The sequence below is a fragment of the Leguminivora glycinivorella genome, chromosome 8 (genome assembly GCF_023078275.1).
Source record: "Leguminivora glycinivorella isolate SPB_JAAS2020 chromosome 8, LegGlyc_1.1, whole genome shotgun sequence".
Taxonomy (NCBI): domain Eukaryota; kingdom Metazoa; phylum Arthropoda; class Insecta; order Lepidoptera; family Tortricidae; genus Leguminivora; species Leguminivora glycinivorella.
The window spans coordinates 22,019,070-22,044,657 of NC_062978.1; the positions used below are offsets into that span (position 1 = coordinate 22,019,070).

Genomic DNA, 25,588 nt, shown 5'->3' on the forward strand with positions numbered 1-25,588 from the left:
ATAAGATATGCGTCGATAGTAATTTGAAATACACCTAGATAAACAATCAATTGAATAAGGAACGTTATCTACATATTTAGGTAAATTAAATTCACATGAGACATGAACAGAGAAGGAAAGCTAGATGATGCGTATTTTTTCTCTGTCTTCTTGTATGCTACCTTTTTTACAGTTTTAATTTCTCAAAGGAGGTCAGTAGTTGACTACAAACTCAAAATAACACTCTTGAAAAAAATTAAGGGTCACTGACCTTTCACAGTAAATTGAGGTAGTGTGAGTGAAGGGTGTTTGTGTGTGTAATGGGGTAATTTGACAGATTTTGAAAATTCTCCCTGCTCTACCTCCTGTTGAGGAACATCTAAGGCGGCAAATTCCTTACAGTGGCAAATATAATGGTTTTGTGAGCAATAAGTGCATTCGCTGTTTACTTCTGTGACAAATGACTTCATAGTTGTGGGTTTTTGAGTTGTCGTATTTTTAGCTAAGTCTTTTTTCTGCGGTTGGTCTTTTTTGTGAGTGACGTTTACCATCTCCATAGAACGAAAACGATTTTCTAAAAATACACAGTGGTAAATGTGGGTATGTCTTGAGAAGATCCAAGTGACTGTTCCCATTGCTTGTGTGTCTCTAGGTCCAACTTGGATACAACTAAATGTACGATAATTGCGTCCCAGGTGGAAGTGTTTACGTCGAGATTGTCGAGAGAATTCAAACATTCCTTCGTAGTATCTAAAATCTCCTTTAAGCTTTTAAAACATTATGTGTTCATCTTCTTTTGATTTAAAAGGCGGCTAATTATTGTAGTAACAATCATACGTTTGTTATTGTATCTACTCTCCAGTGTGCTCCAAGCCTTATCGTAATTAGCCTCCGTGAGTGCAAAATGTTTTAGAAGTTGTTCCGCCTCTCCCGATAAACTTGTTTTTAAATAGTGATGTTTTTCAATTGTACTTAAATGCACGTTATTATGCACGAGAGATTTAAACAAATCTTTAAAACTTGTCCAGTCGTTATAATTACCGGCGAACTTAGGTATCGATAAAGGAGGTAATTTAGTTCTAATAGGTGTGGTCTCGATATCATTCATTGATAAAAAACTCTACATACTATTATTTGTTTGTGGTTGACCTTGACCTTTCGAAGACTCCAACAAATAATCCTTTAATGATCCCTTAAATTCTAGGTAAATATCTTCAGTAGTCTCGTACAGACTTTCCGCATTAAATTGTAATTGCTCCAGTTCAGTTTCTGTAACTGTAGTTTTAATTATCTGATGTTGATCTTGATATTTAGACCAATAACTCTAATGTTTCTAAACGTGTTTGTAAATAGCCATGTGTATATCTTGATTTCGACGTCTTTTTAGTATTAGTTTGTAACTTCGAAATGCGTTCCGATAACGTTTTTAGTGATGCACAAAGTTGAGCCATGACAATAATTCACAACAAATAAGTTCAAAGTCCACTTTCCCGTACTATATCGAGATCAATTTACGTAAAGTTAGATCACTTGTTATCTTTATCTGGCTACAAAGTCTATAAATATGCAGGTTAAAATGACATAAGTTTTTAACCACAAATGTCCACGTAAATGTATTTGTATTAGTCCAAAACACTTCGTAATTATTATTACGACTTATTATTGTCCACGTATTAGCAGTTCAAAATAAACTAAACACTGTTTAAATGTCCAAATTAGTGAAATAGTTCATAAAGGGTTTTAACCTCACTGGTGCACGAAATCAATGTTATAATTTACAGTCTAATCTTACCAACTCGCAGTAATAAACACTTAGCCTTTTATACACTATTGTTCTTAGCACTTATTACACTTTCACAATCCAGTTCTAGAAGGACCAAACATGTTAAAACTCCACTTTTTTAACCCAAAAACTTTATTAAAAGAAACAGCGAGACAAAGGATTGCTTTAACACTAAACTTCAAATCTGATTTTTTCATCCACCCTCAATTGACTTTTATAAAAAAATAACAAAAACGGGTAGCTGAGTAAATATTGCCAGTTGAATGAATTTGACCAGATTTGTAGGCTTTTTCATTAAACACCTTACATAATATAAAGCTTCCTCACAATGACCACCATCCATATGTGATCTGGCTTAATTCCTCATTTTCTTCTGGATCCAATCCAAATAAGAAAACACATTAGTGTACACAGAAGGCTTGGAGCCCCCGCACTTGCTATCTCCAAAGCTGACGACCCCAACGAGCTGGTAGTTTCCTTGCTGCTCGACCATGATCGGGCCACCAGAGTCTCCGAAACAGCAGTCCTGTCTGTTCCTACCAGCCGCGCACAGCATGCCACTAGTCACCGCGAAGTATCTCCTACATGTGTTGAGTGAGATCAGTTGGACTTGAGCGTGTAGTTTGATGGGTGATGCTTGGCCGAACTCAGTTTGGCCCCAGCCGGCGATGGTGAGAGGAGTTCCTTCGTATTGTGCCACGTTGATGTTGAAAGTCGGAAGAGGGATTGGGCGGATGTGCTCTGCAAGTAAAGCAGTTTATATTATGGAAGGGGATTTTCAAATGAGTGCCTAACACATACATGCAAGCAAATCCTTCTAAGCTAGCTTAAACGGTAGCGTATGAAAGTGTCAGAGTAAATTCTTTCGATGTTGGGTCAACCGCGGCGAGAGTAACGTGAGTCACGATTTTATGGCATATTCCGTTTTTTCACGACGCAATGTCAAGTGATAATCTATCTCTAAATTAGTGTTACTTTCCTGATACATTTATGCATAGATCCTTCAATTTGCAGCTGTAGTTCAAATAAACACACAATGGCATCATGACTCACGTTACTTTTACGTGAATTTACCCTGTTATTGATTAGTAAGTACAAAAATCCAAACACACACGGTTTTTATACTAACATCTGGGAGTTTACGGAGAAGGCCTGTTAGAAGTAAAAAATACAGCGCCGGGGAACTGACAGGCAGTTGTAGTCCGGCAGACTGATAATCCGATGTGCCTTAAGAATGTAGTTTACTCATAATTTACCAGAGTTAGGAGTGGGCCCAGAGAGCCTTAACATCCCAATGTCGTTGCGGACTTGTTGTCGATCGAAATGCTCGTGGATGGTGATCATATCCGGGTGCATCACCAGGTTCTTGATGCACTGGCTCCCGACGCAGTCGTTCGGGAAGGTCTGGGTGTTGTACTCCGCTAGGTAGACGCTCACGCTGTTCAAATAGGGAATTAAAATATTATCATAATTGGAACGAAATACGATTATATTTAATACGAATTATTACCCTGACGCATAAGTAGGTATGAATTGTGACGGTCAAAGTAACCAATGAATTCAATTTAAAGTTCGGATTTCGACCGCTAGTGTTTTGTTGCGGCCGGCCGGACAAAACTGAAGCGCGAATCGCGACATTACTGCGGCAAGTGTCAAAAATCAGTGAATCGTCTTGAAATGCTGCTGTGTGCCGATCGAACTCCGAACGTCACTTTATGGCATGACTTCGCTCATTTGGCAATCTACTTACTCCTCATAACTTCTGAATTCGAAATCCAGGCAGTGGGCAGCGGTGAGCACGTGTCTTGGGCTGATGAGGGATCCCCCACAGGCCACCATGTTGGTGTCCTGGGGCTCATGGATCTTCATAGTCATGTGGACCAGCCACGGGTACTGGGCTAAACCGGTAGGTCTGCCCGCTGGAAAATAAATGCAAAATTATTAAAAAAATCGACATTCTGCAGGTTACTTATTTCAATTTTTTAATTATGTCATACGATAAATAGTTCATAATCAATAGCACGAAATAGTTCGTAAACATTATCTATACATATGTCTATTATTCGTGTTGAATTATAATTAATCCTTCTAAGGGCAAATAATTGACTAGATACCTACAACGGCTACAACTTATGTCAATTAACTCATTCGCTGACGTACTGGCATGTCCGTATGTATTGGGTTGGTAAGAAAGTAATGAGCGATCGATTGAATTCCACATAAAATTTTTGAGAGAGTTCTAGAATCTTCTATGGTCGAAAGTATATAAAGGGCGAGTCGCACAGTTTCTCGTCAGTCATTCACTAGCTGTCGCCGAGCTAATATAAGGAAGAAAATGGACGAATTAAAAGTGCATGTAAGGCATTGCTTACTATATGAATTTCAGTCTGGCCATTCAGCCGCCGAAGCAGTGCGTAATATATGTCAGCGTGTTGCTCCTGAAGTTGTGTCTGATGCCACGGCGAAACGATGGTTCCAGCGGTTTCGTAGTGGCGACTTTTCATTATCAGATCAACCTAAGTCTGGTCGACCGGTGAAGATTGATGTAGCCAAATTAAAAACCTTAATTGAAGGAGATCCGAGGCTAACGAGTCGTACTCTTGCTACCGAGTTAGGCTGCTCTCATGTCACCATAGAAACAAATTTACACGAGTTGGGAAAAAACTACAAATACAGTGTTTGGATACCGCACGAACTTGATAGAGATCAACTAAACCGCCGTGCCGATATCTGCATACAACTTCTGTCTTTTCGCCGCACATTCAACTGGTTGGACCATCTTATCACTGGAGATGAAAAATGGGTCTTATATATAAATCACACACGCAAACGTCAGTGGCTAGCTCCAAACGAAAAAGGAATAGAGGCACCAAAAACAGAGCCTCACCCGAAAAAAGTTATGCTGTCCGTTTGGTGGGATATTCATGGTATTATTCACTGGGAACTACTACCAAGTGGAATGACTGTTACCGCATCAGTATACTGTAATCAGCTTGAAAATTTAAACCAAAAAATCTGTCAGAATCGTCCACAGCATGCTAAAGTTTTTTTCTTACACGACAATGCTCGCCCACACATTGCAAAAGTGACTCGGCTAAAGCTATTGGAGCTAGGTTGGAAAGTGATACCTCATCCACCGTACTCTCCAGACTTGGCACCTACGGATTACGCATTGTTCAGATCGCTAAGCAATGCCTTGAATGAAAAAAAGTTCGATGATCAAGCCCATCTACGACAGTACATAGCTGAGTTTTTTGAATCTAAACCTAAGAACTTCTTCGCCGATGCTATTCATTCTTTACCAGAACGATGGAGACAAGTAGTAGATAACGAAGCCGTTATATTTTTGATAAATGATTAAAATAATAAATTAAATAAAAATTACAATATTGGTTATGATTCGCTCATTACTTTCTTACCAACCCAATATTTCGTCACTACTTTTAAAAAAACTTGTATCTTCGTCTGTCAATGAAAAGAAATTTGTAGTAAGTATGTATGGAATGCATATAGACTTACTGCATTTTAACTTTGAGGAACAGCGTGAGATACGAGATTTTTAAAAAGTAGTGACGATTTATGTGTACTTGTGTAGTGACAGGCGTGGCACTATCAGCGAAAGGGTTAATAAATAGGCAAAAAATATCTCAACGGGTTTTGTAAAACCTTTATATATCTCTAAATAATATTACGCCCGAAATGAAATAACCTAACCTTTTTGAATACATTTCTAAAGTCATCAGGGTGTGTTGTCATATGTTATGCGTTATGCGATTACCTATTATTATAAATAAATAAAATAAATAAATATTATATTATAGGACATTCTTACACAGATTGACTGAGGCCCACGGTAATAATAATATTATAATTTTAAGGAGGACTCACGTTAGACCGGGTCGGGGTTGAGCCGGGGCGAATGACATCTCGTTTTCGATAGCGTAGATACAGGACAAAACAAAACGAAGTGTCAAACGTCTCGGCTAGATTAATGCAAGCAATTTTTATGCACACAAAATGTCAACCTTACTTAGGAAGCCACCTTACCTATTATAAATTTATCAGGTGGGATATGGGAAGCGTTCTTGTCAGTAGCTGGTTCGCTAGGCCGTCCATTGAAAGGCCCTTTTGTATTCGTCTCATGCTGTCCAAAACTCTCCAGCTGATTCAAGCCAGTAGTGGATCTACACAGGCCGATATCTACTAACATAGCAGTTAAAAAAAGAGTTGACTTATACATGATGGCACTTTTAAGTCAAGGGTCTGCGATGAACTGATGTCTGATTGATTGCCTGGGCTATTTTATAGCCCCTTAGGGTTCTACCTCGATGTGTCACTTCTTTATTGTCAGGAAGATTACTCATAATTTAGGTTTGTTTTATACCTGATATACGTCATGTACGGGCGTCAATTAAATTTCAGTAGGGCTAGTAAGTACGTATTTACAAATGGATGATGTAGAACTTTATACGTTTTGCGCTGGTTAGACTGCAGGTTAGTCATATACCTATTTTAATAGTTCTTATTGAAAACCGGACTGTAAAAAGTTTGCGTTAGAGACTAAAATTCACGATAAACCAATTTAGTCAAATGACAAATGCCGTGTCGTCAAATGACAATTAACGGTCGATCGGTGATAAGATGCTCTCTATATAGAAGGTGATACGCCCGTCCCTGCCCTAGTCAAGCGTGACTAGAGTCATTCTGTAGATACCTACTCATATTTGAACTAACCAAAATGCATGGGATGGGATTGTTCACTTTCTGGGAAACATACCTACCATTAATAATCAATTTAGTGACTCGTAATGACGATGTAATGATTGTTATTTTGTTTTAAAGCTGAGTTTAGACCAGCAAGTTATAGCTGCAAGTTTTGAGACGCAACTATAGGTAAGAGTGAGTGGCAAATATCTGCATCTCTTTCTTGCATATACTTCTGTCTCAAAACTTGCAGCAATAACTTGCTCGTCTAAACTCAGCTTAAGAACAAACCGCGGTTAGTTATGTGATTATTGAATTTAAAAATTAGTCATAAAATTATTAATTTTTAAGAAATTACCAATGAATGGTTTATTTAGTGTAAAAAAATGCAAAAGTCTCTAGGTATCAATGCAGCCTGTTTATATATCAGAGTGTGCCCAAAACTCCTTAAAATTCTGCGTTTTAATGATATTTTTTTTAATTTTTCTTGCAACAGTATACTCCAATGTGTTGCGTAAACGTTTCAAAAATGTTCAAGTACATTGTATTGATGTCTTCAAAATGTTCAAGTTTTGGTCTTCAGCAAAAAAACTGTTTCATATTATATTTTGAAGACATAACTATAATGTTTTTTTCGATAAAGCTCATTTTTAGCAACAATCGAAAATTAGCATAAGACATAGGAAAGATAAGCTACTTGTCAAGTCAAGCGGCGCCGCGGGCAGAGTGTACACTGTACAAGCCGTCGGAATCCTTTGAAACCGAATAGCCTAGCTTGCACTAATGCACGCCATTAACTTGGCTCGGGTTGCGCGTTGTAGCGTGCACTGCTGCTAACGTCATTCGAACGTTCTCATATTTTACTACTTATGTTTTTTTTATGGGACAGGAGGCAAACGAGCAGACAGGTCGCCTGATGGTAAGCGATCACTGCCATCGAAACACCGGAAGTGCTGCGTGTACGCTCTTTTCTTGAAGATAGCTGTCACGCAAAAACGAAGGGGTGTTATAAGTTTGACGTGTCTGTCTGTTTGTGTGTGGCATCGTAGCTCCCGAACGGCTAAACCGATTTAGTTTTAGTTGTTTGAAATCTGAGTTAGTCGGGAATGTTCTTAGCCATGTTTCATGAAAATCGGTCTACTATGTCGCGGTCATGGGTTTTTTCAAAATTGTAATTTTGTGGTTAGGTTATTTACAAAATGTTACACATGTCATGTCATGTATATTATATTTTAAATACGTATGTACCTATTGTTTACATACCTACAGCGTAAATTTTGTCAGCGCGTTTATTTCTGAAATTATTTTCAGCAGCAATTACTGTAAACATTGTTGCGATGACAGCCAATGACAACGGTCCCAATTATTATGTATGGACAAGTTGTTTATAGTAAAAGCAAGGACGATTATAAAGGACCAGCAGAGTCCATACTAAATGCCGTACCCCGTTGGCAGCCGTAAATCTATGTCACTAGATGTCACTAAGAGTGTCATTTGAATAAAAATGTCGTTTTTTTTTAAAAATACGCACGCGGTAGTTCAACGGCATTACAAGTGATACAGTGAAAAGTATATAGATGACGCTAGGGGCCCGTGTCATGTTTCAGTCCCTGTTTACAACGCAAGCCATCGTTCTTATTTTGAATTATGACAATCATGCAAAAGAGTACCATACTGTCAAATTTTCTATCTCTTTCATTTTGAGCGTGACGTCAATGATTAGTAATATTACTTTCAATATATTTAAAATTTAGATTTTAATGAGGCCATTTCGAACGGTGTTTATGATAGATATCATATTGACAATCAATCTCCTGACCGTCTCGCTCATACCAATCCTATCCTATATTTGAACGAGTGCGACCGAAACAGTTGAGTATTATTGAAGATTTTTGAATGTCTAAAATCTTATTGGTAGTTGTCGAAAACCCGCTTTTTCCATAAAGTGTTGGCGCGACGTCAAGTGGGTGATAGGCGTACGAGCAAGTACGCGTTGGATGGTCGACTACTATGCGCAGCGGTTTTTACGCGTACTTACGGTGACACACAATCGAAAGAGGTCGTCGAGCCATAAGTACGCATACCTGCTCGTATCGTACGTTTATCACCCACTTCAGACTGCGTTTCGATCGGCGTTTAGCGACAATGGTTATCAGGGTGGCTAGCCGAATGGCACAATCGCTCACGAAACGCTCACGAAACGAAGCGCTAGTAGATATCTATCTCTATCGCGCTTGCGTATTGGCGCGACAGAGCCAGCGGCGTATCGCTTTCGTTTGGCGTCGGAGAAATGCCATTCGGCTACGGGGCCAGCTCGGCTTCATGGCTTTACGAACCTTAGCTCGGACCATCGAATATGAAACTTATAAACTTCTTTATACACAAGGGTATAAAGAAGTTTATAACCAGGTGCTCCATGACACCATTGCACCAATCTGTCGCCAGCACTACTACACTTCAACGGCCAAGTCACACAACATCCATACTAATATTATAAATGGGAAAGTGTGTGTGTCTGTTTGTTTGTCCATCTTTCACGGCAAAACGGAGCGACGTATTGACGTGATTTTTTAAGTGGAGATAGTTGAAGGGATGGAAAGTGACATAGGCTACTTTTTGTCTCTTTTTATATCCCCCACTTCCTTAGAATGGAGGATGGAAGTTTGTGGTGAGATTTTCGAATTTAACGCGAGCGAAGCCGCGGGCAAAGGCTAGTTAACTATAATAATAAAGAAATCGCAGTAAGGAACTTTATGTAGATTTCATTACTTTTTAGAGATAAACAAGCAGCTCCATCGAGACGGCTATTTTTTACAGAATGTTTTTGGTGGGATATACATAGGCATAGGTATATATCACTAACAAGGTATCTATTGTCTTAGTCCGTTTTCACATTATCCGATCCGATATCGGATGTCGGAAGGATTTAAATGGAAAAAATCCAAGATAGCGCCTGTAATGTATGGGTATCAGTCCTACATCCGATATCGGATCGGATAATGTGAAAATGCATTTAGTCTCATTAATTATTACTTATGTTATGTCAGAGTTTCACTAATTATTTCCTTTTATTCATTTATTATCTCAGTTTAGGTTTATACGAGTACCAAACGAGTAGTATACGAGTAGAAAATATATTACCAAAACAATACAAACTATCATTAATTTATTATAAAAACGTAATCCAAAGTGCCACACCTGGCGGCCTAACTATCCGCGTTGTGTCCAAGACGAAGCCTGACCGACGAAGCTAGCAAGTCTCTCTACGTGTTAGCTGAAATACTGTCAAACCATTCACTGTGATTACTCAGATTATTATAAGCAAAATGATCTTCGAATGAACTTTCTGGACAATGGAGATGCATGGGCGCAGTCGAAACCAGCTTGCCCCTTCAGCCGTGTCCCGTTGAAAATCGGAAAGATTCTTTTCCTTAGCACATTTAATGTTTACAAATTGGATTCGCCTTCTGTCACCTAAACTGGTAATTTTATGTATGAGGTCATTGGTCATACAATTATTAATTTATACATTTATTAATTCTGTATCTCTACTCGCATTGCTGCTGCGATTCTAAAATATTTAATATCCATATTATGAATATTCAATAAATCATACAATGACATTTGTGATGTGACATGGATGTCAGATGTCACATCTGTTGGCACAATGATTGCGTTTTGTTGAACGTATTTGAGCTCAACATATAGGTTTATTATCACTAAGTATATTATATTAATGAACAACGAAACGGATGTGACATTTTCCTAGTCCACCAACGTCATCTAGTCATTTTATTTGGCAATAATTAGACAACATGCGAACAAACTTAGCCAGCGAAGCGATCACAACTACGTCGAGGCCGACCAAAAAATATAATTTGTAAAAATTGTGTTTTGAGCCAATATTTTGATATTAAAATAAAGTTTTTTGATAGTTATTCATAGTATAATATAAAAACAAGTAAAAATATGTGTGAAAATATGTTTTTTTCCACTCCCGGGTTACGAAACAACGCCATCTAGTTTTAAAGCAAAAACTAAGCTTTTTTCAGGGGTACGCTTTTTTGTATGGGCTATATCAGTCTAGTATTAAATGGTCCTTGGTAAAAGATATCTATTTAATACGTTTCTTATGTCTAACCATCATTAAGATTCGTCCGTATTAGCTTTACACGCTGTATATTGTATCCCAATTGTATGGGGGTTCGTCATCAGAAAACTTATGGGTTTATTCTATACAGGTTAATAAAATGACGTGCATTAAAAAACCAATGAAGCTATGAAAAACGAGTGACTGTTATGAGTTATACCTACATACTTAAAAATTATTATAATTGTGTTAGTTGGGATTCGTCATAGTTTATTATATTATCCATATAAGGGTGGTACAAAATTTACCGTGATACACGTAGATTAACATTTAAAAAAAAACAAAGGAAAACCAAACAATAAAATACCCGACATTCACCAACAATAATTTCCTTATTGTATTCACCTTTAAATATGCATGTAATTCAGTAATTAACACATTTTACTCCTGAGCTTTAAAAGAAGAAGGTACCAGAATAAGTCAAGAAGAAATTTTGATAATGTTGCCCTATAAGTTGTTCTTTTCGTTGATAGTTCTGGTTTTGGTAGATGTGGGTCAGACTGGGGCTATTGGGAGTCCACTGTCTAAACTGGTTGGGTCCGGTGGTACCCACGACGCTCCTCACACTTATATCACAAGTAAGCTGCTTTGGATTCTTAGTTTGATATTTATTATATGGGGTTGCAGGCAGGGTGCGTGACGTAGGTCAGCCACAAAATGCAAACATCCACTTTCTCCAATAAATATTATAATGTCTATAAATATGTTTACAACACAGAAGGAATGTCCAAAGTTCAGAAGATAGAAACACAGAAGGTAACAGTACGGAAGAAATAGAAAATACAGTTTAAACAAAGGCAAAGCGATAGCGATCGTAATGCGTCTAGCGGTCATAAGCGACATGCGTTTCGCGTCAGTATCGTGCATCGACTGAGGTGGGGCGCGGCGCTTGCCGGCCGGTACTGGACGCATCGAAACCGGGCCCCGCGAACAAAGAACTGCTATCGCGGTGCGCGTTTGCATAGCACACAACGACCTGTTGGTACGGCAAATTATTGACGGACGATACATAAACTTAACGTATATATTATAAATATGTAAATGTAATATAATATTGTGTTTGTTTGTTTAGTGATGTAAGTCAATGTATATATGTGTATAAAATGTATATAAATAAATATGTGTATATATTAATGATTTTATTTTATTATAAGTGTAAATATATTATTAATGTAAGTTTAGGTGTAAGTGGGAAGGTAGCCCACATCACTCCCCCCCAGAGACCTGGTTAAGGGCGATAATAATCTGGGAAACGTACTTGCCTCCCCGAACGTGTAGTTCTAGGTGCAGTAGGTATGCTAGGCCCAGGGTCAGGATGCTGCCTCTCGCGCGGTACATTTCCAGGTGCGACAGGTGCAATCGGTGGTTCCGGCTGTGTCAAGTCCTCGGCCAGGTAATGTGCAGGTTTTAACCGGTCAATGGTCACAGTAACTGGTTTGCCCTTAATGAGGAGTTTAAAAACTTTGTCACTTCTCTCCAGAACTTTGTGTGGACCTGAGTATACAGGTGTCAGAGGAGCGCGTGCTGCATCTTCACGAAGGAAGACGTAATCAGCTGTCGCTAACTCTTTGAACACAAAGATTCTGTCTTTGCTATGGCGAGAAGCTGGCGTGGGCTTTAACTTCGAGGCGAATGATCGTAGCCGCGCGGTAAATTCGGTTATATCCGTGGTACCAGGCAAGCTAGGATCAAAAAATTCGCCTGGAAGCCGCAATGGCTCGCCATATAGCAGCTCGGCAGAGGACGCTTGTAAGTCCTCTTTAAAGGCACTGCGTATACCAAGTAGCACTTGTGGCAATATCTCGGACCAGTTGGCATCAGCGTGGCATGTAATGGCGGCCTTGAGATGCCTGTGGAAGCGTTCCACGATCCCATTACATGCTGGATGGTACGCTGTGGTGCGCCTATGCTGGAATCCAATGGCCTTGGATAGATATTGAAACAGTGCGGACTCGAATTGTCGACCACGATCTGTGACAATATCTATGGGACAGCCAAACCTGGATATCCAGCCAGTCAACAAAGCCTTAGCCACCGTCTCTGCCGTGATATCCGCTATTGGTACGACTTCTGGCCATCGCGTAAAGCGATCTATAGCCGTCAAGCAATAGCGGAAGCCTTGAGAAACGGGGAGAGGACCGATTAGGTCAATGTGTACCTGTTGAAAGCGAGCCCGAGGTAATTCAAATGTGCCCAGGGGTGCAGACACATGACGGCTCACCTTCGACCGTTGACATGGCACGCAAGCTCGTGCCCAGTCTCTGCAGTCCTTCCTCACGCTGGGCCATACAAATCGCTGTGCTACCAGTTTGGCGCTTGGGTTGGGTCCAGGGTGACTTAAGGAGTGGAGACTCTCAAAAACGGCTTTTCGATGCTGCTTGGTAACGAACGGTCGGGGAGTCGGCGTACTGACGTCGCAGTACAAAGGCTCCGGACTACCCGGAAATGGCATCCTTACCAAGCGCAGGGAGGACGAGGTCACGTACTCGGCGAGCTCCGGATCGGACACTTGAGCTCTAGCCAGATCGGCCAGATCGAAAGGTATCGCCAGTTCCTCGATCCGAGATAAGGTGTCGGCCACAACATTATCTTTGCCGGATATATGCCTTATATCGGTCGTGAACTGGGATATATAATCTAGGTGCCTAAACTGCCTAGGCGAACAGTTATGCTTCCTCTCGTGGAAAGCAAAACTGATCGGCTTATGATCAGTATAGATCGTGAAGTGCCTCGCCTCTAGCATGTGTCGGAAGTATTTGATACCTTCGTAGATCGCGAGCAGTTCACGATCATACGGTGAGTATTTGGTCTGGGACGGACTGAGCTTCCGGGAAAAGAAAGCTAACGGCTGCCATACCTGGTCCTGCAGCTGCTGCTGCAGTACTGCACCCAGTGCCACGTCTGATGCGTCTGTGACCAACGCCAGCTTAGCCCGACAATCGGGATGAGCAAGTAACGCTGCGTTGGATAGGCTTTCCTTGGTCTCGTTGAAAGCCTTCAGAGCATCGCCGGTCAGGTTGATGGGTTTGGAACCTTTGACTGCTCCACCCAGGAGTGCGTTGAGAGGTGCTTGGATTTGGGCGGCATGCGGCAGGAATCGCCTGTAAAAATTGGCCATACCCAAAAATTTCCTCAGCTGCTTGACGTCCTTGGGTGGTGGAAAGTCACGTATGGCTTGGACTTTGGTGTCTAAGGGTTTGGTGCCGCTCTCCGAAATCAGGTAACCTAAAAAAGTTACCTGGGGAGCCCCAAAGACGCACTTAGACACGTTGATAACCATGCCGTAGTCCCGAAGTCTGGTAAAAACTTCACGCAGGTGCTGTTTGTGCTGCTCTTCGTCCCTAGAAAAAACTAGAAAGTCGTCCAGGTAGCAGTAGACGAAGTCCAGCCCGCGTGTCAGCTCGTCCACAAACCTTTGAAAGGTCTGACCTGCATTCCGGAGTCCAAAGGTCATAAATGGAAATTCGAACATACCGAAGGGCGTCGTGATGGCCGTCTTCGGTATGTCCTCCGGACATACAGGTATCTGGTTGTAAGCCTTTACTAAATCAATCGTACTAAAGACCTTACAACCAGATATGCTGTGTGTAAAATCATGCAAATGCCTGATTGGGTACTTGTCGGGGATCGTCCGAGCGTTGAGCTGACGGTAATCACCACAGGGGCGCCACCCATTATCTTTTTTAGGCGCCAGATGCAGTGGTGAAGACCAAGGGCTCTCCGATGGTCGTGCTGTGCCGCTAGCCAACATACCTTCAAACTCCTGTCTCGCCAACTTCAGCTTGTCAGGGGCAAGACGTCTCGGAGCGCAGGATACTGGGGGACCTGGAGTGGTGCGAATGTGGTGTTGTGTGTTGTGAGGTATAGTGCGTTGAATACCAGCAGGTCGTGTGATTTCAGGATATTCCTGTGATAAAATTTGATGGTAGCAAGAATCGCTGCCGTTCATGACCTTGACGGAAAATATGTCAGCACTATTAGTAGCTACAATAGCATTGGAAAATAAGCTAGTAGTGTTATCTATAATACGACCTAGCCTTTTACCACCACAATCTACAATTATACTATAGTGCGCTAAAAAGTCTGCACCTATAATCGGTTTTGTAACCGTAGCTACCACAAAACGCCATGGAAAGTCGCGCCGGAGTCCTAGGTCCAGGTTGAGATGCGCGTAACCGAAGGTTTCGATCGGCGTCCCATTGGCTGCGGAGAGGTTGTACCCCGTCGGCGCTCGACGCTCGCGTAGTAACGACTTGGGGAAGACGCAGAGGTCGCTACCGGTGTCGACCAAGAACTGCAGCTTCGACCTTCTGTCGGTGACAAACAGGCGACGCGAAGTGACAGGGCGGTCAGGAGTCGCCATTACCGACTGCCCGTGGCATTTCCCGACTTGTTGTAGTCGCAGGGTTGCAAGCACTTGCTAGCGTTCTCCCCATGTCTGGAATGGTACCAGCAGACGGGAAATTTTCTGTAGCTGGACTGGGATCTGGTGCTGGAACGGCTCTGCCTCCTGGAGCGGCTACGATCCCTTGGGCGGGATCTTCCCCCACCATGGTCCATCTTCAAGTCGCGAACCTCTCTCCTGAGTGCAGCTATCTCCCTCGCCAAGGCGTCATTACTGGAGCCTGGTTGCTCGGAGCTGGCGGAAGCGACGTGCGATGAACAAGCGCAGCGTGGGCCGATATCGTAGACTCTGTCAGCAAGGTCAGCGATAATGTCCATAGAAGCATCTGGGTGACCTGCGAGGACAGTTTGCACAGCCACAGGTAATCTGTTGGTCCACATCAAGCGTAAAACGTCGTCCGATATACGATTCGCTGCCAAGGCCTGCAGGTGACGCAGAAACTGCGAAGGCTTACGCTCACCCAGCTCTTCATGGTGCAGAAGTTGCTGGATTTGTTTCTCGGTCGTGTTGCTCAGCCTACTGATGAGTTCACTTTTCAGCTTTTTGTACCTATCAGTTGCCGGTGGGTTGGTGATAACATCCCTGACCTCCTTCGCATATTGCCGATCTAACTGACTGACGATATAATTGTACTTGGTCAGATCCGTGTTGATGCCGGCCACGTCAAACGAACTCTCAACCTGTGAGAACCAAATCTCCGGGTCCTCTGGCCAAAAAGGTGGGAGTCGCATTCCGACCTTACAAACATCGGATGAGTCCGTCGTCGATGTTGTGGAACCGAGCGGAGCAGTAGTGACGGATGGTGCAGTGGAAACAGGCACTCCAGCCGGTACTTCTGTGACGGGCGGCATAACGGTACTTTTGTTATCTATTTTTCTGGACACTTCTACGTACGGTTTTCTGGTAAATATCCTTCGGTCCTGTGTTCTTCAGGGGTCACCAGTATGGGGTTGCAGGCAGGGTGCGTGACGTAGGTCAGCCACAAAATGCAAACATCCACTTTCTCCAATAAATATTATAATGTCTATAAATATGTTTACAACACAGAAGGAATGTCCAAAGTTCAGAAGATAGAAACACAGAAGGTAACAGTACGGAAGAAATAGAAAATACAGTTTAAACAAAGGCAAAGCGATAGCGATCGTAATGCGTCTAGCGGTCATAAGCGACATGCGTTTCGCGTCAGTATCGTGCATCGACTGAGGTGGGGCGCGGCGCTTGCCGGCCGGTACTGGACGCATCGAAACCGGGCCCCGCGAACAAAGAACTGCTATCGCGGTGCGCGTTTGCATAGCACACAACGACCTGTTGGTACGGCAAATTATTGACGGACGATACATAAACTTAACGTATATATTATAAATATGTAAATGTAATATAATATTGTGTTTGTTTGTTTAGTGATGTAAGTCAATGTATATATGTGTATAAAATGTATATAAATAAATATGTGTATATATTAATGATTTTATTTTATTATAAGTGTAAATATATTATTAATGTAAGTTTAGGTGTAAGTGGGAAGGTAGCCCACAATTACATTAAAGAAACACAAGAACACAACGGTCAATAGGCGAACTTAATGGCCGTACGGGATTCTCTACCAGTCAACCATTAGGCAAAGCATATTGTATATTGTGTGTTTCATTCACTGTGAACCATGCTTGAACGCAAGTTCGAAAGGGACGCTCCGACGCGATATGCTCTATACCACGCTACCGTGCTTGCCCGCCAGATGCAGATATATCTTACCTAATTAAATATTCAATCTCCGTTATTAATCACTAAATTAAAGCATATAGCAAAATTTAAGTAGCAAGTTAGGATAAAACTTTGTGAGCTAATTTTACTGATCCCCGCTCTGGGTATTCGCTGGTTAAACAAGTTTCCATCGCCATACAGCGTGTGAATGCTGCCAGCATAATGGGAACTTTGTCGGCTTGGTGCAGGGTGGGTGGGAATATTGGGAACAGTTTGTGTTTTTTGGGCGAAGCTTGTTGCAGACATTATGATATGTTTTAGTATGTGACGAATGTGACGTTGCATCGGCGGATTACATTTAAGGTACAGCGGGGCAAATACTGAATGGGGGCAATTGTAACTGATCCATTTTTTCCATTATTACACTATTAATTTTGAGTTCCACATGTATCCACTGAACACGCGTGCCATATATAACACTCTAATTAATAATGCAAACATTGTAAAACATAAAAAACGTATCAGTTGCATTTCACCCCACGCGAAATTGCCCCGCTGTACCTTATTTCTTTAAACGACGTAAATACGGAGGTCTCGACGCCAATTACAACTTTGTTGCTTTTGGCGTCGAGACCCTCGGTCCGTGGGGCCCGGGCGCCCAGATTTTATACAAGGACGTGCTTGGCGAAGCGGCTGACTGAGACTACGGGGGACAAAAGGGCTGGCAGCTTCCTCGCTCAACGTATAAGTATTGCGATTCAGCGAGGAAATGCTGCCAGCATCTTGGGCACTATGCCTAGACTTAGATTTTTAGTTTTATTATTATTATTTTTTATTGCCTAGTTTATAATATTTATTGTACCAAATTTTTAAGTGTTATTAATAAAGGTTATTAAGATCAACATAATCAATGTTGTATTTTTCTGTGGTAATAAATAAATGTTGACTATCACTCGGTAGCAGAGTTAAAAAAAAAAAATTCTTTAAACTGAAGTAGCACATCACTTTCGTGTTTGATTACGAAAATGTTACTGACAAAACAATTAATTATGTTTTCAGGGGGTCGACCCACTGGCATAGGCCTGTACCCTTGGGTGGTGCACCTCCACGCTGCGGACGTGGCGTGTGGAGGGTCTCTTATCAGCTACAGGCACGTGTTAACCGCGGCCCACTGCGTGGTTTTGAAGCACACCTATACATTAGAGAAGTAAGCTCATTTTATAGTACAACTAATAGCCTTTGCCTGCGGCTTCGCTTGCGTTAGAAAGAGACAAAAAGTAGCCTATGTCACTTTCCATCCCTTCAACTCGTCAATTCGTCGCTCTGTTTTCCCGTAAAAGACGGAAAAACAAACAGACACACACACTTTCCCATTTATAATATTAGTATGGATATTGTAAACGAGAAAGTTAAATCGCGACAGCTTGCCGGAGCCATAGAAAAACTCGAGTGCAATATTCTTACGCCTCGAGTTACACACGATGTTTTTCATTACACTAATACTTATCAATAACATGGAGAACGATTTTTCTATAACTCCCGCTCCGCCTGCGTGCAATTGCAGATTTACCGTGTGAGTGTGATGAAAGGTATTTAACACAGCTACAATATCTTTATCATGTAGTTTAGGCCTTATTGGAATTAGTCATGTTTCCACACGATGTTTTCCTTCACCGAAAAGCGACTGGCAAATATCAAATGACAGTTCGTACATAAGTTCCGAAAAACTCAATGGTACGAGCCGAGGTTCGAACCCGCGACCTCCGGATCGAAAGTCGCACGCTCTTACCGCTAGGCGACCAGCGCTTGTAGCAATGCGGTAATATGAGGCCCCTTTACTAATGAAAGTTATATTTCAACAGCGTGAAAATCTTCCTAGCTGAATACGACACTCGCACCGCAACGGACTGCGTCGGGGGCAAATGCGTCCAGACTGTGGTCATGCAGGCGGAGAAGATCGTCTACCACAACCAGTACCAACCCAGGGTGTTCCACAACGACATCGCTATGGTGACGCTCAGAGGAGACGCTCCTAACACAGGTAAACTATTCATTCATGCGTAGGTACACATAAGGCCCACTTGCACCAACCACTTAACTCAGGGTTAGTGGGCTGTCATCTGTCAAATTCCATATAAAATGGTGGGTTAACTCTCGGGTTAACCCTCCATTTTTGTTGGTGCAACTGGCTTTAAAAGGAATAAACAGAGCTCAAGTTTTAGTGCCACTACTAGTACCTAATTAAGGGGTTGAAAGAAAACGAAATCGTGATATGCACTGACAGGTTCCTACCCCATCGCCCAGACTACAATTGAACCTATACCCCACAGACTTTTACGACAGCACCACCGCGGATGGAAAGTGGGTGAGGAAATTTTTAATCCACACTCTACTTTAACCACACCATACGACACCCACGGACGGAAAGTGGATCATTCATAGCCCGTTACTACACGGGACTTAATAAAAAAACAATAGTGTTTTACAGCAGTATGTGTGTAAATGGTTATTTAGAGCGAAAATTTTAATAGGGCTTTTAGTTTCAATGTCCTCTTCAGTCTCTTCACTGTTACAAACATATGCATAAACTTAACTTGCTATAAAGGTAAATAACTATTTGTCTATCTATTTTTATATTTTTGTTACAGAATACATCCGCCCCATCCTCTTACCGACTTTCAACATCAACGACCCCAAATACGAAGGCACCCCGCTCACCATAACCGGCTGGGGCCAAACCGAACACAGCCCAGCTTCGCCCATCAAACTCTACGCCCAAGTCCGCCTAGTATCCCCCAACACCTGCCGCAGATACGAGCAGGTGACACCTGGAGTCCTCTGTGCATCAAGCAACGATGGCCAAGATATGTGCTTTGGCGATTCTGGCGGCCCGATCATGTTAGAACAGCAGGGAACATATTATTTGACAGGAATAGTTAGTAATAGGATTTCACAGTGCGGCTCATCTGTGCCCTCTATGTATACTAACGTGTATTCTTATTTGGACTGGATACAATATAATATGAATAATTGAAAAAATATACCTATAGATTTATATCTACATAACTATTCTGTAATTTTATAATATTAAATGTTTCATTGTCTCAAGTAAATAAACAGCTTGTATTTATTGATTTCTGTGTATTTTATCAAGTGACAGACCCAAATTAGATTTAAAGAACGTAGGTATTAATTTTGAAGTTTAGATATTTATTATGGGGTTATAAGTGTTTCATATAAATTTTCAGTACAAATGGTGTTTTTTTACGCACTAGTGCGAGAAGTGGTTCATTATATGTCAGGTCGAAACTTCGGAGGCTCATCTGTACTGAAAAACGTCGTACGATACACGTGTGAAAAGGAAATTCGTAACTCGTGTCGATTTAAAACACTCCCTTCGGTCGTGTTTTAATTTATTCACTCGTTTCGATCTTCCTTTTTTACGCACTTGTATCGTAATGTACTATTTCGTGTTATTCGTGATGACGTGCAGATTTGTCAAATCTAACCTTTAATGACATGACAATATGAGTCAGGTACGTACAACCGTAATTGACACGATGAATATTTTGTCGTTATCAGGGATTTCGATATTTTCACTTCTTGAAAGTTTAGTTGTAATAATATTACTTTATTTAACTGAATTATAAGTACCTAATGAAGTGACGACAATGTGACATGGAGTAATAATTAACCTTGTACATAATGAACAGGGTAAACACAGGTATCCAATTTCTTTGCAAACAAATCAAGATTTCTTATAATTATTACATACATAATTGAACAAATTCCGTAAACAATGTATTGATACCTATAATTTTACTTAAATACAGGTAATAATTTAGTTTTGTGACCCCAAGCTGCAAAAATGTAGGCATAACCACTTATTGCATGAATATTTTCAATTATATTTATGTCTAGAGAAGATAATTCATCCATACTAATATTATAAATGGGAAAGTGTGTGTGTCTGTTTGTTTGTCCGCCTTTCACGGCAAAACGGAGCGATGAAATGTCGTGATTTTTTAAGTGGAGATAGTTGAAGGGATGTAGAGTGACATAGGCTACTTTTTGTCTCTTTCTAACGCGAGCGAAGCCGCCGGCAAAAGCTAGTATCATATATATGTCTATCTAATTCATATCATATATGTATATGTATTAGTCTAGCTTTTGCCCGCGGCTTCGCTCGCTTTAGATAGAGACAAAAAGTAGCCTATGTCACTCTTCATCCATTCAACTATCTCCACTTAAAAAATCACGTCAATATGTCGCTTCGTTTTGCCCTGAAAGACGGACAAACAAACAGACACACACACTTTCCCATTTATAATATTAGTATTTATGGATAAGTATTAGTATTCAACCTTAGTTTTGTTTTATGTTTGATGTCACGATTATATTTGTCTCTGGTAGCTATTATTTCTCCTGCACGGTTGGCTGATAGAGAATGCCTTTTGGCATTAAGTCCGCCATTTGTACATGTTTCTTTGATTGTGCAATAAAGTTTAAATAAATAAATAAAATTAGGAAAACGCGCGTTTAATGAAAAGACGATTTAGCGCCATAGGAGCACCTACACGATCTAAGTAGGTAGGTAGAGGACGTCCCAATACATGGGACACGAAGGGAAAGTACCTCAAAAATCGTAGATCGTCATTTTGGTTGGATAACCCACGGCGGCTCATGGGAGCCTAACCTAAGGTCCGCTTTAACTAACCACAAGATTTGGCATAGGCATACTAATATTATAAATGGGAAAGTGTGTGTGTCTGTTTGTTTGTCTGTCTTTCACGGCTAAACGGAGCGACGAATCGACGTGATTTTTGAAGTGGAGATAGTTGAAGGGATGGAGAGTGACATAGTCTACTTTTTGTCTCTTTCTAAACCCCCACTTCCCTAACATGGGGGGTGGAAGTTTGTATGGAGAATTCTGTAATTTTCGAATTTAACGCGAGCGAAGCCGCGGGCAAAAGCTAGTTTTACGAAAGTGACTGCCATCTGACCTTCCGACCCGAAGGGTAACTAGGCCTTATTGGAATAAGGAACTTGACTGTAGTTAAAATAAAATATTTTATACCATGCACGAAATAAAACATCAGATAATTATAAGAAAAACATGGATAGAAGTTATTTTTAAATCCAATTTCTATTTAATAAGTCAGGTAAAGATATATAAAGTAACTCAGTTGACCGTGACGTCACAGAATTCGATTATAATTCTATATCAGCAAGACGTTGAAATTCGTTTTGACAGTTTTTAAAAAGAAGCTGATTTGACTAGGAGGCAAGTAGCCTATTAGCCCGGTTTCCTCACGATGTTTCCTTCGACGAAAAGCATCTGTTTCAAAAGTACCACAATAAAAAGGGCCGCGCAAACTCATGGTAAGGGTACATAACTACATGACCTGAGTATTTAGGTATAAAGTTGCAGGATTCTAAGTAGGTATAGTTCGATTTGAGTCGGGAACGATGGCGACATTGGTTTCACAGGCAATTTGACACGTGCCAGGTGTTCTGAACTCATTGGTTCTAATTATTACAATTAGTTACAGATGCAGTGTAAGCGCTGGTAGTCTAGCGGTAAGTGCCTGCGACTTTCGTTCCGGAGCTCATTGGTGCGAGCCAATGAGTTTTTCGGAACTTATGTGCGAAATGTCATTTGATATTTGCCAGTCGCTTTTCGGTGAAGGAAAACATCGTGAGGAAACCGGACTAATTCCAATAAGGTCTAGTTACCCTTCGGGTTGGAAGGTCAGATGGCAGTCGCTTTCGTCAAACTAGTGCCTACGCCAAATCTTCGGATTCGTTGTCAAAGCGGACCCTAGGCTCCCATGAGCCGTGGCAAAATGCCGGGATAACGCAAGGACGATGATGATGTAGTGCGAAAAGATTCGCCTTCGTATTGTTACGGAAACGTACGAACGTGTCATGCTATTTCATTCAGTCTCAGTACAAGATGTACTGACATTGACTGAACTAGCATGACAAATACGAACGTTTCCGGAAAAATACGAAGGAAACCCTTTTCGCACTACATCTGTACGTATATATTTAATTTTCTTTTGAAACCCTTAATTGCTAAGAGTGGCACTCTGCCCATCCCTTTCGGGAATACAGTCGTGAGTTTATGTGTGTACTTATTGGTTATGACTCCCCCGCGTGTGATGACTAGTGATGAAAGACCAGACTTAACTTCGTATATAAGAGGTCTAACTAAATACCCGTACCGCAGTGAACGTGTTAAAAGACAAGAATAGTTTTTAGGGTTCCGTAGTCAACTTATAGTTTCGCCATGTCTGTCTGTCCGTCCGTCCGTCCGTCCGTCCGTCCGTCCGTCCGTCCGTCCGCGGATAATCTCCGTAACCGTTAGCACTAGAAAGCTGAAATTTGGTACCAATATGTATATCAATCACGCCGACAAAGTGCAAAAATAAAAAATGGGAAAAAATGTTTTATTAGGGTACCCCCCATACATGTAAAGTGGGGGCTGATTTTTTTTTTCATTCGAACCCCAACGTGTGATATATTGTTGGATAGGTATTTAAAAATGAATAAGGGTTTACTAAGATCGTTTTTTGATAATATTAATATTTTCGGAAATAATCGCTCCTAAAGGAAAAAAAAGTGCGTCCCCCCCCTCTAACTTTTGAACCATATGTTCAAAAAATATGAAAAAAAATCACAAAAGTAGAACTTTATAAAGACTTTCTAGGAAAATTGTTTTGAACTTGATAGGTTCAGTAGTTTTTGAGAAAAATACGGAAAACTACGGAACCCTACACTGAGCGTGGCCCGACACGCTCTTGGCCGGTTTTTTTCGACTGAGAAAACGCATACTTCTTCAACTTTGCGTTTTGTCCGTCCGCTTTCCAGCTCAATGTTCTAAAGTAAGATGGTTCTCTTGTACTTATTGAAAATTATATGTGTTTCCTTTGACATAGTGATTCTAGCATTTCTAGCTAAAAATTATATTGTTTGGTTTTAAACCTTATATTATTCGCCTGCTTTTTCAATTCACATTAGCTTCATTATCACTAGTCGGTTAAGAGGTAAAGCTAATACTTAATTTCATGTATAAATAAAAACAAGTGGCATGCCCCTGACTTGCAGTGCTGTGTCAGCGTTCCGCGGAAGCGCGAGGCACGCGGCGCGGGGCCCACTCCTGCGCAGCCCGCCTCGTCGGCACCATGTATGTAAGTCCTTCATACTTTTTACTCACCTTTTATACATATTTTTGAATTAAAGGATAAATGGAAAATTCACGCCTCTGGCAGGACTCGAACCTGCGACTAACGTGTACGGAAGCCTGCTGGATGCGTGCGATTTTTTCCATGCCTTCCCTCAACTCATTCATGCTCGCCTCATTCGGTGACACGCCTAATTCGGTGATACAAGCTTTGAAGAACTATTCCGAAAGACGATTTTTGGTTGTTTCACCGAATTAGGCGTGTCACCGAATGGGGCGAGTTTACCCTACGTATAAGAATGCGTCTTAATTAGACACCTTAATATAATCATACGGCATTTAATTGGTTTAGTGACCTAAAAATAATCTTAGTCCCCAAGAAATCGCCACTGTGTGCTACAAAATTTGGGCGATTTTACCTATTAGTTGTTAAGGGAACTCCAGGATGACATGAGATGTGCCAAAATCGGTCTTTTATTAATAGGAGACAGTTCGCCTGGTGGTAAACGATGACCGCCTCCTTTTGCACCCCCCATTCGCGTCCCCAAATAAGATTTCACCAATAAATAGCCGACCGGTCTGGCGCAGTCGGTAGTGACCCTGCCTGCTACGCCGCGGTTCCGGGTTCGAATCCCGGTAAGGGCATTTATTTGTGTGATGAGCACAGATATTTGTTCCTGAGTCATGGATTTTTTCTATGTATATAAGTATTTATATATTATATATATCGTTGTCTGAGTACCCACCACACAAGCCTTCTTGAGCTTACCGTGGGCCTCAGTCAATCTGTGTAAGAATGTCCTATAATATTTTTATTTTTATTTTAAATAGGTATATTTAATGTGTTAAGTTCTCAACCTTTTTTTAAACTAGTGGCATGCCCTTGCAGTGCTGTGTCAGCGGTCCACGGAAGCACGAGGCCCACGGCGTGGGACCCACTCCTGCGCAGCTAGCCTCGTCAGCACCATGTAACTCATGTATGTATTCAATTTTTAGTAACCGTCCTCCATCCTCCTTTTACCGGCATTTGCCACGGCTCATGGGGTCCGCTTTGACAACTAATCCCAAGATTTGGTGTAAACACTAGTTGTACGAAAGCGACTGACACGACCTTCCAACCCGAAGGGTAACTAGGCCTTATTGGGATTAGTCCGGTTTCCTCGCGATGTTTTAACTCACTGAAAAGTGTTGGCTGGATTTAATTTTTAGTGACACTATCGACGATCAAAAATCTATTGGACAAGACAAACACATTTTATGGAAATAACCTAACCGCAAAATCAAAATTTTGAAAAACTCCCGCCCGCGACATAATGGACTCTGAAGTGAGGGGTACGGAGGGGCGTAGCTGATGGAAACAACCTTTCAGTTCGACGATACTTCAATTTTCATGGCTAAGAACACTCCCGATTAACTCAGCTTTCCAACAAAAAAAAAAAACTAAATCGAAATCGGTTCATCCGTTCGGGAGCTACGATGCCACAGACAGACACACACACAGACAGACAGACAGACAGACAGACAGGTTAAAAAGGATAAAGTGAATTAATTTTTCAAGTAGGTATATTACAATGCGCTGATGAACATCAAATAAATGTGAGTGTGTTTAGTAAAACGTCCCACTTTGTCGGTTACCATTAAGGCGAGATTTACTTGTTATATTAATAAACTGACAAAGCG

The 25,588-nt window shown here is 41.2% G+C and overlaps 1 protein-coding gene and 1 pseudogene across 1 annotated transcript; one reads left to right on the forward strand and one right to left on the reverse strand.

The window, feature by feature from the left end:
• The first annotated feature begins 1,016 nt into the window (after window positions 1-1,016).
• Window positions 1,017-19,807, forward strand: LOC125229121 (annotated as a pseudogene).
• On the reverse strand, window positions 1,471-6,023 carry LOC125228592 (phenoloxidase-activating enzyme-like). Its single transcript, XM_048133215.1, has 4 exons — window positions 5,810-6,023; window positions 3,513-3,681; window positions 3,019-3,200; window positions 1,471-2,503 (listed from the first exon to the last, which is right to left on the reverse strand). The coding sequence occupies exons 1-4, from the start codon at window positions 6,000-6,002 to the stop codon at window positions 2,118-2,120; spliced, it is 930 nt and encodes a 309-aa protein (XP_047989172.1). The 5' UTR covers window positions 6,003-6,023; the 3' UTR covers window positions 1,471-2,117.
• Window positions 19,808-25,588: the final 5,781 nt, after the last annotated feature.

Bases quoted from the DNA above. Each gene is read 5' to 3' on its own strand.
- LOC125228592 (XM_048133215.1), bottom strand. From the start codon at position 6,002: ATGTATAAGTCAACTCTTTTTTTAACTGCTATGTTAGTAGATATCGGC. The intron at 3,682-5,809 runs GTAAGGTGGCTT...TTTATTTTCCAG, and splicing joins ACCTGATAAATTTATAATAG to CGGGCAGACCTACCGGTTTA. The intron at 3,201-3,512 runs GTAAGTAGATTG...CTATTTGAACAG, and splicing joins GAATTCAGAAGTTATGAGGA to CGTGAGCGTCTACCTAGCGG.